The sequence below is a fragment of the Mustela erminea genome, chromosome 14 (assembly GCF_009829155.1).
Source record: "Mustela erminea isolate mMusErm1 chromosome 14, mMusErm1.Pri, whole genome shotgun sequence".
NCBI classification, from domain to species: domain Eukaryota; kingdom Metazoa; phylum Chordata; class Mammalia; order Carnivora; family Mustelidae; genus Mustela; species Mustela erminea.
Genome location: NC_045627.1, coordinates 82,992,664 through 83,004,384, shown reverse-complemented (window position 1 = coordinate 83,004,384; position 11,721 = coordinate 82,992,664). Strand labels below are relative to the sequence as shown.

At 49.0% G+C, this 11,721-nt stretch overlaps 1 protein-coding gene across 4 annotated transcripts in view; it reads right to left on the bottom strand.

The window, feature by feature from the left end:
* Positions 1 to 538: 538 nt before the first annotated feature.
* BTBD16 (BTB domain containing 16) overlaps positions 539 to 11,721 on the bottom strand; it is a 43,900-nt gene continuing 32,717 nt past the window's right edge. Inside the window, exons 11-16 of one of the 4 annotated variants that reach the window (XM_032313072.1) lie at positions 9,267 to 9,358; positions 8,377 to 8,459; positions 6,578 to 6,655; positions 5,354 to 5,452; positions 3,787 to 3,975; positions 539 to 2,751 (exon numbers count right to left, since the gene is read on the bottom strand). In XM_032313072.1, the coding sequence (XP_032168963.1) occupies positions 2,683 to 2,751; positions 3,787 to 3,975; positions 5,354 to 5,452; positions 6,578 to 6,655; positions 8,377 to 8,459; positions 9,267 to 9,358 (610 nt within the window). In that variant the 3' untranslated portion in view covers positions 539 to 2,682. The remainder of the gene's footprint in view (positions 2,752 to 3,786; positions 3,976 to 5,353; positions 5,453 to 6,577; positions 6,656 to 8,376; positions 8,460 to 9,266; positions 9,359 to 11,721) is intronic. The other 3 variants (XM_032313073.1, XM_032313074.1, XM_032313075.1) reach the window with 3 other exon arrangements.

The window sequence follows — 11,721 nt, the reverse complement described above, 5'->3', positions numbered from 1 at the left end:
CATAAATGAATCTCTTCAGCGAGATGTTGAACATAAGCAAGCGGGCCCAGAAGAGGACGGGCTGGATGACACGGTCTACTCAATTTTGAAACTTAATGGCCAAACTAATAAATGGCGACAGTAGGGATAGTGTTTACTTTCCAGGGGTAGTGACCAGGAGGGGGGTGTCTGGGGTGTGGACCTGTTTTTGATCTGGGAGCTTCTCCTAGGTGCATGTTCACCTTATGGTAACCCACCAGCCTGCATCATAGATTTTTAGTGGCTTTATTTTATTTATTAAAATATCATTTATCTCACAGGGAGCCTGGGTGACTCAGTCAGTTAAACGTCTGCCTTCAGCTCAAATCATGATCCCAGGGTCCTGGGATCGAGCCCTGCATTGGGCTCCCTGCTCAGCGGGGAGTCTGCTTCTCTCTCTCTCTCTCTCTTTCTCTGCTGCTCCCACTGTTTGTGCTCTCCCTCTCTCTCAAATAAATAAATAAAAACTTTAAAAGTATTATTTATCTAAATTCCTGAGTATTTTGGTGCAAGGTGTGTGCCCGACTTGTCTGACCCTCGCCCCAGCCCTGCAGGGATGGGAAGCATAATCGAGGCAGTGCTTTCCAACAATCTATCCCACTGCGCCACGCTGACCAACTTCTCAAAACCCTTTATGTCAAGGATTTATCTGGAAAGCACATGGGACTCCAGGGATTACACACAGTATAAATATGATACAGAGAACTGATCGTGGAGATGAAGGAAGAACTAAGAAGTCAAACAGGAGAAGGGGGAAGCCCAGAGACCAGCAGTAGAAGGAAGGCTGCACTGCCCCTCGCGCTGAAGGGACACAGACCCAGAAGTAGGGCCATTTGGTGGCACTGGGACCATGGCAGGAGGCTGCCAGGCAGAAGCCATGAAGAAGACACAGCCATTGCTGAAAATATCTGGCTTCTCCCAGTCTCTTGTCCTTCAAACCCCTGCCACTTCTTCTCATGGTCTGGACCCAGCCAGAAGCAAACTCTAGAGGGAGATGGGATGGGGCTTGCAGAAGAGAAGGGGGGATGCACATGGGAAAGAATGCATCCGTCCCTCTCCTCCAAAGCCTCCGCTGGGCTGCCTTCCCATCTTCCCACCAGCCTCTCTCCCTCCCGTTTTACCCTGTACAGAGCATCAGTCTTCTGCTGGAAGGATTTCCCTAGGCCCATGTCTGATTCTAAGGTGATTGTTAGACTAAATTTACCTACCTTTTTGTCTGCACAGTATGATGCACAGAGGATGCTCTATCACTCTTCCAAAGACACTGGATAACCCATTGTGGTGGACACACTTCAGGATGCGCCCTTGTATTGTCCTCTTCCCTTGAGTGTGGGTGGAACATGTGACTCAATTCTAGTCCAGAGAATATGGCTAAGGTGATGGGGTGTCACTCCTAAGTTACCTTACCTCATACAAGACTCTGTCTTAGCAGACTAGCATCAAAGAGACTGAAGGATAAAGACCATTGAAGGATAAAGAGCCATGCTTTGAAATGTCTGTAGAGATGGCCAGCAGGGAATTTGGGGGTTACTGGGGCCTAGATGCTTTTCTCCCAACAGCCAGTAAGCAGCCAGGCCCTCAGTTATGCAGTTGCAAGAAAATAAATCTGCCAACTCCATGAACTGGGACATGGGTTCTCCCCAGTCGTGCCTTCAGATGAGAACACAGCTCTGCTGCCTCTAGACTGTAGACTTGGGAGACCCTGAACAGGAGACCCAGCGAAGCTACCTGAACTCCTAATCTGCAACAAATGTGAAATAATAAATGCATGTTGTTTCAAGCCTGAATTTATGGGACTTTGCTACACTGCAATAGAAAACTAATCCACAAAGTGGGAAGAAAGGCTCTCTAACTCACTTTCTCCAAACCACTGAACTTCATTTAAAAAGGCAGACGGTCTGCAAGTCCCTCTCTATCTTGTAATTGTTCCCTTCCCTCCCTGTCCTCCCCAAAAAACTGCAGGGACAGAGGTCAGGTGTGTCCTGGTCAGCAGGTGGAGAAGCATCATGAAAAGGGGAGCACTTGGTACTTCCAGTTGGAGAATGTTGTCAAGTGCTGACACTCCCATCACAGTGCTCCTGTGAAGGCAGTAAGTTAGGGCTGGCCTCCAGGTGCTCTGAGGTGAAGGATGGCAAATGGACTCAGGTCTGGTATTTTCCATCCACAAATGATACAAACGTGGTGCTCCGGTTTGAAAGTCTCCCCAGAACTCCTGTGTTGAATCTTAACCCCCAAAGCTGATGGTTTTAGGATGTGGGGCTTTTGTGAGGTGATTAGGTCACAAGGACACCACTCTAACCCTTAGAAAGTGGCCTCAGAGAGTCCCCTAGTCCCTTTTACCCTCCAAGGACCTAGCAAGAAGATGGCTGTTTTTGAACTAGGAAGCCAGTCCCCTCCAGAACCTACCCTGAATATGCCAGCATCTTGATCTTGGACACCCAGCCTCTAGAACAGTGAGTGATAAACGACTGTTGTTATAAGTTCCCCCACCTGTGGTACTCTGTGACAGTAGCCCGGCTGAGACAGTGGGCAAAAGTTCTACTAAGACCATGGCCAGCTAGGAAAGTCAGCTGAAGGCTTGAGTGGTCCCTTCAATGTCATTTTATTTTCTTTTATGCAGACTGGTGGAAGAAGGAAAAATCCCGTAGATCCTTCTGGAAATTGTCAAGATGTTGGGAAGATGAATGAAAAACTTGCATAGATTGGGATGCCCACAGTTTGGACTTTCAGGGCCTAAAAGATAAAACAAAACAAAGCAAATAGGCCTTTTAAGATAAACACAATTGCCCTTTTGAGGAGGGACGAGGGAGAGAGAGGACTTCACAGTTGTGTATGGCAGTCATTCCCAACTTTGGCTGCACATGAGAACCACCTGGGGAAAGTCTTTAAAACAAACTCTAAAAAATTTAAGTATAACATAAATACAATAGAGTACACACTTCTTAAGGGTCCGGCTTGGTGAATTTTCACGAATGAGTCTTCCTGGGTGACCACAGTAAAGAACATTTCAGACACCTCAGAAATCCTCTTTAAATTATCTCCCAGACAATATCCTGGCCTCCCTGCTCCCACCTCAATGAGGGAAATTGTTATTTTGGCTCCTGACATCACAGAGAATAGCTTGGGAAGCTTTAAACACCACCAATGCTTAGGTGGCACGGTGGCCTATCTGGTCTAAGGAGCTGGGTGGGGCTCAGAGCTGCAGACCATGCAAAGGGCCCAGTGTTCTGATGTGCAGTCAGGACTGGGAACAATTCCCTGGCTTAAAGCCGAGTCCCATTCCCTACAGGACAGCAACGGAGGCCCCCGGACATTCTGGGATTCCCAGGTTCCTTGTAGGACTATAGCCAGGCTCCCTGGCCATCTTTGGATTTCACCTGTCAGGACCTGAGCCAGGTAGGGAATCACCTGGATGCTGGCGTGGCCACTGAGGCAGGTAGGTCAGGCCACGGATCTTGGTGCACATCCCAGGCCATGTGTAGGTGACAGTGGAGGTGGAGGGGACAGATAACACTCCACCAGTCTCTGCTCCTCCAGCACAGTACCCTTTGACATTTATAAAATGGATCTGGCATTATAGTGAGAGTTTTCAATGTCCCTCAGCTTTTCATTCAAGTTCTCTCTCTAGTGTGATGTGGAGCTGTGATTATCTTTCAGAAAGTGAGCAAGCGTCCCCTGGAGATCTAAAGCCAGGGATCCCCAACAAGGGGTGGAGGAGAGAAAGAGCACAACGGATATTAAGGAGAAAAGTCAAAGACAGACACTCACATGGCTTTTGCAGGATGGCTTGACGAACCCAAACTTCTGGGTGATCTGGTTGGTCCTGAACTCTTGCCACTTGCCGTCCACCAGGGTCTGGGCTCTGATCTCGTACTTCACCAAGCGCTCTGTTCTCAGGCTAACAGGGCCGTGCTCATAGAGCAAGGACGGGAACCCCAAGTCAGTGTGCTTTACTCTCTGCAAAGAGGGTGATCCATCTTAGGCGGAACTGAAAGTGGGGTGACCCAGAGTTAGTGACACCTGGTTCATTGGCTCTCCCGTATAATGTATGCCCAGAGCAAAGGGCTATTCCCCCCCAGAGCTCCATTTCCTGAGAGCTGCTGCTGCTGAGTCAGCTAGTAGCAGAGCCCTCACCCTGCAAAACCACTGACTCACAGACTGGGCTTTGGTGAACCCAGAAAAATGCCTTTAGGTCAAGCTGTACTGAATTGGAAGGTCTTCACGATTGCTCGGCCTGAATTTAAAAACCAACATAGTATTCACATGAGCATTTCAACGGGCGTTGTTACAGAATTCATGTCTCCCATCCAGTAAAATCCATTATGTAGGGAAGTGCCTGAGTCACTGAAGACCAAGAACTGATGCAAGAAAGAGATGTGACTCACTCAAGGGTATGCGATGGGGGTGGCAAAGCTGGGGCTAAAAACTCCCTTTTCTTCAATCATGCATCTGTCCATTTATCCATTCATGATACAAACATTCTCCCCTGCATTCCAGGTACTATGATTAGTATGATAAGAAAAAGATGAATGAGATATGGTTTCTCCAGGAGCTTGATGTCTTAGAGACTTATAAAGCAAATCCTAAGTGGAACACAGCAGTCCCTGGTCATAGTTGTCATGGTCAATGTCACCATCATTATCATAGAGTGCTTTATGGGTCAGGCCCTGTTCCAATGGCCTCTGCACAAAATAACACAGTAATACTGCCCACAGCCAAGTGCGGTAGGTCCTCTTACCTTCTCCATCTTAAAGCTCAGGATGCTGGACATAGGGAGGTTCATCGGCTTGCCAAGGTCACACAGCTCACCATGCAGCTTGACTTTGACTCTCTGCTCTTCAACACAGTGCTCTTCCAGAGGTCTAGCAGGAGCACCGAGGCGAAGCCATCTGCCTTCCTGACTTCACCAGTGTCCTGTCCACTGCCTGCTCTGACTCTCTCAGAGTGGGCACTATGTGTTACCTCCACCAAAGAGGGGCCATCAATAAAGAATCACCCACCATGTACGAACAGATGATGTGCTGAGCCCCGAAAGTGGAGTCAGAATCTAGAATTTAACCCCAGCTTTGTCAATAGAGGCCATTCGAATATGAAGACTTTCAGTTTGGAAATCTTCATCAATTAAACAGGCCAACGATAGCAAGCACCCAAAGTTGTACAAATCAAATCGTGTTGTAGAAACATGATTAATATCAGGCTTACAACACATTCCATGGTCATTATTAACGAGTGATCAACCAATTATTATTGATTTAGTATGCATTGAATAATGATTTAATATGAATCTAAAAGACCATTTCAGAGACACACCTTTCCTGGGCTCTGTCCTTCTTACCTGCATGTAAAAACTATAAGAGGTAGTATCATGTTTGATTCCCTTTATCTCAAAGAAGAATCCATATACGGCAATCATTTCTGAATGAGTTGTATACTCCTAAGTTGGGAAGGATAAACAACAAGAGGAGCGGGGAAGAAATCTTCAGTGTTCAATGGCATGAGGACACAGTAAAAAAATTCTGGCTAAAACAAAAGTGACCAATTTGACTGCTGGTTTAAAACAGAACAGCAATTTTAGCCTAAGAAGGGCCAAATTGTAGTGACTTCACCAATCCCTCGGGTTAGCACTCAGTGACATATTAATTGCTCTGTGCATCCTCTAGTGGGGTGAAGAATGCATTAGGCATGTTCTTAGAGGTTCAGGGGCTTGCAGGCCTTTGGAATAAAGCATCTGCTCCAATTTAATGGGCCTAAAAGACACTCCATACTCATGGTATCGTGAGGTGTGCTGACCCCTGAGGTCGGCAGTCTGTCTACTTAAGCAGGTCTCTGCAAGCAAGGGGGGAGACCCAGCCCATCCAGTCCTGACCCAGAGGGGAGTTTCTGATGATAGATTCAGAGCCTCAAGTCCCTGGAATACAAAATCTTTTGAGATCACTACTGGGGAGGCTTTAGAAAATCAGAGAGCAGCAATTTCTTGGAGAACCATGCCTATCCCAGGTAGCCCAAGATAGAAGACCGTCCCTGGCCTTGCATAGTCCCTTAGGGACTGAGCGCCCAGATGCCTTGCAACCAAGCTCCCTAACCCCTGCTGCTTGGATGTGGGGGAGGGACCCATCAAAATATCCACCCAGAATAGGTTCCCCCTTGCAACTGTAAACACAGGCTTGGAGTAAAATCTCTCATCGAGCCGTTGGCAAGTCTTGATGTTTGTGGAGAAGAGAATGACCAATTCATCCCAGTTTGTCCAGGCCTTTCCTGGTTTTAGAACAGAAAGTTCTGCATCCCAGGGAAACTCTTCCATCCCTGGAAAACTAGGACAGTTGGTTTCCCCTTAAGGAGAAATTCTGGATGTGCACACCATGTCAATGAATGGCCTGTCCCAGGCCCCTGACTTGTGAATTTCATTTCCGAGGGTGTTGTGAACATGCAGGAGGAGACACGACAATTTCCTTTTCTGTCCTGGTCTTGCTAAGGGAGGCAAGAAGCGGTTATATAGAAGTCCTTAACGAAGTGTGGAAGGGGATGGTCCTTCTCCTCCCTTGGGCCCAGTGGTCTGTACCTGGTTAAAGAGCAGCCCGAATCTCATAGCCTGGGTGGCGAGATCTTTCACATGGACCATGTCACCTCCATTCTCCAGCTGAAAGAGAAGCCCACGAGCTACCTGGACACCAGCTCCTCTCACCATCTGCACGTCGGTTCGCTGACCCCACAACCCCAACCATGCTTGAAAAAGAGTTCTGTCTCTGGATCCCACACTCGGCCACCCAGCCAGGCTGCAGGATTTGTTGAAGCCTACCATGCGCCAGGTCCTGCCTCAATGCTTTGAGAAGATGCCAAGATGAGAATGGGAAACATGCCTCAGCAGTCTCCCCCGGGAAATAAAATGTGTACATAAATAGCCTGATCACTTGTAGAAGATGATGGTGGCCATAAAGTCACCCGCATGATCCCGCATGGTAGTATGCGTGACACTGGCAGCAAGGGGCAAAAGGATGGAGGTGGGCTGGGTCAGAAGAACAGAAAGGGTGGGGAGCAGGGGAGGACTTCCTGAGGTGTCCAGCCCCAGGGACGGTCTCCCGCCTCAACTGTTAGAGCCTAGATCTGAGTTACGTCCAGAGACGCTCGGTTCCATGGAGTCATTATCTGCTGTGCTGGGGCACTGGGCACTGTGGTTTGCACATGACAATAGGTGTTTGTTGGGCTGAATTGAGTTTTAACCAGTGACTCATAAATCCTCAGAACTCAAACACTGCCCTACTTCATCCCTACAAATGCATGATTAGAAACACAAGAAGTACAACAGTTCGTGTGGACAATTCACAAAGGGGGACATGCCACATGGAAAAAATATTCATATTTACTAGTAATAAAAGAAATGCCTAGAGAAAAACGGGATTTCATTGTTCACTTCTCAATTAACAAAAGTGATCCAAAACAAAAACGCCCCACATTGCTGAACATGTACAAAGGGAAGTAAGCTCATTTATTCCTGGAGAAAGAGTAATTTGGTCCTAAATTTTTAATATGTATCAAGAACAAAAATGAATGTTCCTTTTTGGGCCAGTATTTTCTATTCTTAAGATCGCCTGTAAGAAAATAATTCTGGGACGCCTGGGTGGCTCGGGTGACGATCCCAGGGTCGTAGGATCAAGCCTGCATTGGGCTCCTTGCTCAAGCAGGAAACCTGCTTGAAACCTCCCTCTCCCACTCCCCCTGCTTGTATTCCCCTCTCTTGCTGTCACTCTCTCTAATAAATATAATCTTTTATGATAATAATAAAAAAGAAACAATTCTCAGTATGGTAAAATAAACTATCACGTGCAAATACGTTTCTCATACAGTCATTTATAGTAGTTAACAATTAGGAACACCACAAATTTTCCACTCGAAAGGAAAGGCAAAGTAGCATTGTTTAGAGCCAATGTTCTTGGTGGAAGAGTTTACAGCCAATAAACACAATGAGATCTTAGCAGGCGTTGTCTCTGGGCGATGGGTCTGAGGATGTGTCTTTTCTTTCCTTCAATTTCTCTGCATTTAAAAAATTCCCAATAGCAAGCACATGTTACATGCGTGTCTCGGGAGTTTGGTCCAGAGGGCCGTAGAGCCAGCGCTCCCGGACCCCATCTCGTGCTCTGGGTCAATAGCACGCATGCGCCAGGGGCCTGGGTTCCTAGCCTGGGGTCCCCTCCCCCTCTGGCCCTCCAAGCTTGGCTTTCCCCACTGCCCCAGAGGAGGAGCCAAAACCATCTCGACCTCAATAGCCCAGGGGTTTCAGATGCAAAACACATCTCCAGAAAAAGCCAAGTCAGAAAAGCAATAAATTTCAATAATTATTTCCTTGCTGAGCTGGAAACTCACTGCGTGGTAATGGTTGGCTGTAACTCGGATCAACCAGGACTCCGGGAAGAAATTAATGTGCCTTAACTCCTCCAGATTTTTGCCTTGGAAGAAACACAGAGAGAACATTTTTATAGTATATTCATCACAGAATGGCAGAAGTCTAATTTATGGAGAGAGGAGGAAGTTGAGGGTTGAAGACTGGAGGGTCTAACCAGGGTCCCAGAGATCATAAGGTGCGTGGAGCCCAAATGCGACAGCACCGAGCGTTTTCCCCCAAAGTGTTCACGGCCCCCTGGCCGAAATCCTGCCCTAGTAGGGCAGGTTGGGGTCTGATTGTTGGTGTCTTTGGGGTGTCTAGAAGCAACTTGGACAGAACTAGCTGGGGTCCATCAACTATCCCTGGGTTTTAGAGTTATCCACCATATCTGGATAATGTCCTTTCATTCACAAAGTTCTCCCTGGGGGGCCACCTGGGCAGCCCCAGACACATTCCCCACTAGCTTCTGCCTCTTTCCAAGTCAGAGAGGCCTCTGCCAGGCCCAGCACAAGAGGCTGAGAAAGCCAGGCATGGAGCACAGACTCACAGGCTTCCCCCCAGCTGCTTGACCTGGAGGGGATGCTACTCTTAAGAGGCGGGGCACGTGGCTAGAGGACACTCACGCAGCCCTTGGCAGCCACACATGATTTTGCAATCCATAGGGCCCTTCACCCACTATTATATTTCATGGAAGCTCTGACTGTCCCCCACTTTACAGACAAGGACACTGAGACCAGAAAGGTACGTTACTTTCCCAAAGTCACACAGCTTGAAAGTGACAATGCCTATTCCTACAACAATGCCTACTGGGTCTTTCCCAGGAGTGGCTGAGGGGTGGGGCGAGTCCCCAGCAGCTCCCCAGGAGGCTTACCTTTGATGATTCCGTGCAGGCGCAGGCAAAGGAAGAGGGGCACCAAGCTCTGTCCTGCGTCCTGCTCCAGAAAGGAATGCTTCTTGGGGAAGCTTAGCAGAGAGGAACAAGAGACCGTCATCAGACTGCTTTCTGGAACTGGTGAGGGGGGGTGGAAGTCACGTCAAAGAGACTGGTGGTTTCGCCAGCCAGGAGTAGACGGGGCTTGGTTCTCTCTGGATGGGTGAGGGGTGTGGAAGCAGAGGGCAGCTGAGGCAGCCTGGGCGAGGGCTGACCCCAGAGGTCGTAATGAGGCACTGGTTCTAGTCCCCCTGCATCCCCCACCGAGACACGCGCCTGGCAGGTGCACAGAGCATACCCAGGAAGTGACTGACGGTAATGAGTTACTGTATAGAGGATTTTGAGAAATATTTTCTCACTTGGGTCTCACAAACCTTTTGTGGGCCAGAGAGGGCATATGTCTTCGGCTCCATTCACAGATGAAAAACAAAGACTCAGTGAGGACTTGAACCTGGGACTTCAGGTTCCTCCTCTACACAGGCTACCATTTCAATAGTGGCCAATGTAGACCATTTAAAAGTGCTTGCTCGGGCACCTGGGTGGCTCAGTCATTAAGCATCTGCCTTCAGCTCAGGTCATGATCCCGGGGTCCTGGGATCCAGCCCCACGTTGGCTCCCTTGCTCAATGGGAAACCTGCTTCTCCCTCTCCCACTCCCCCTATTTTGTTCCCTCTCTCTCTCAGTCAAATAAATAAATGAATAAATAAATAAATTTTTTTAAAAAAATATTTTCTGGAAGGATTAAAAAGAAGGAATGTGGGTAACGAGTTCTAGTAGCTGTTTCCCAATCAGACCTTCAGCGGTTACTGCCCATATTAAACTCCAGTTAATTTCCACACGTGGCTGAGGTCAGGGCTGGGTTGAGATCAGATTCCCTTTGAGAACACGTGTACACATAGACACACACCCACCACTCTTGTTTTGAAACAACTCGTTTCGTGAAAGGGTCACTTTTCACCAATGGAGACCACGGGGGTAATTTTTCCAAGTCCCTTTGGAAATGCAAAGTCATTCCCTCAAGGCAAATCCGTATGAGACCAGCCAAGGGCTCTTGTAGATTATTTTTCCATGAATCAAGAGGGATGTCCAAATCGCACCCTGTCTCAGCCAGACTGAACGCACCATTGGCCCGTGTCCTGCCTCTGCTGGGGGTGCCCGCCAGCCTGCCGAGGACCATTTGCTTTCAAATGGGAATTCTTGGGACTCTCCGTGTGAGTGGTCCCAGGAGAGAGTGTAAGAATGCCGAAGCATTGTGGGAGGAGAGAGGGGCACAGCAACAAATGAGTTGATTCAATCCAATGATTATTAATTAGAATCTGCTGGGTGCCAGTCTCCAGGAGCGGACAGGTCGGGCCTAGGTAAAGGACGGCTGATACTTTCAGGAACGCAGTGCTAGTGATGCCGGAACCAGCCCTCCATTCCCAGGGCAGGCGGAGCTGGGCTAGTGTGGGCCACACCAGGGCCCAAGAACACGGTATCTTAGCCAGACAAATAACACTGGCTTGCCTCTCTCTCACCATTTAACCAAGGAAAGAGCTCCGTGCTATCACGTGGGGTGCAGGTGCCAAGGAGGGAAGAAGGGGCCGGGCTGGCACAGTCCCTCTCATTCCCTGTCAAGCTGAGCGCTCTGGGGAATGAGCCTGTGCCCTTGGCAAGGGTTCCCACAGCCCAGCACTGCCCCTAGAGTGAGAACCTGCTGGAGATGTGGGTTAAAGACAGTTTCAGCCCAAACGGGAAAGGACAGTAAAAGGACAGCACTTCAGTGCCTCGGAAGCCCCCGGGCACCAACTCTGCAGCTTTGTGGGAAGGAAGCCAAGACCCCTGAGTCTCCCTGGGGCAGATGCTCAGACCTCAGAGCCCATCAAAGGAGCTCTCCAGACAGACCACCTCTCTGTCCTCTCTGAGGATTCCTGGAAGAGATCTGTTGAGATACGTGATTGGACTTTAAGATCCCTTTGGGTCACAGGGACGGGGCATTGGTGGCGGCAAACTTGGGAGGTCATGAGTCTGCTCATCCGTTGTCCAGCCATGCTTTGGCGAGGTGCCAGTCCCAGGCTAGCTGGCCATCAGTCATGGGACTGAGCCTCCCTGAGCTCGAATCCCCTTCTCTGTCCTGTGGGGACAACAGCCATGGGTGATGGTGCTGGGCACAGTCCACCCCCAAGGACTCCCCATCTCGTAACCACCACCACTGTCCTCTTGTCCCTGGGAAAGGGACTTAGAGTCAAGCTGGCTAAGTGCGTGGACTTTGTGATCACTGCCACCCTGTAAATGGCCCAAGCCTGGGGCCACTTCCAAGGAAGAAAGTAGTGGCCTCTGCTGATCTTCTAAAGTCTGAAAGCACGAGCATCAGGGGGCTGTGGTCCAACGAGTCAGTAGAGCCCTGCCCCTGGAG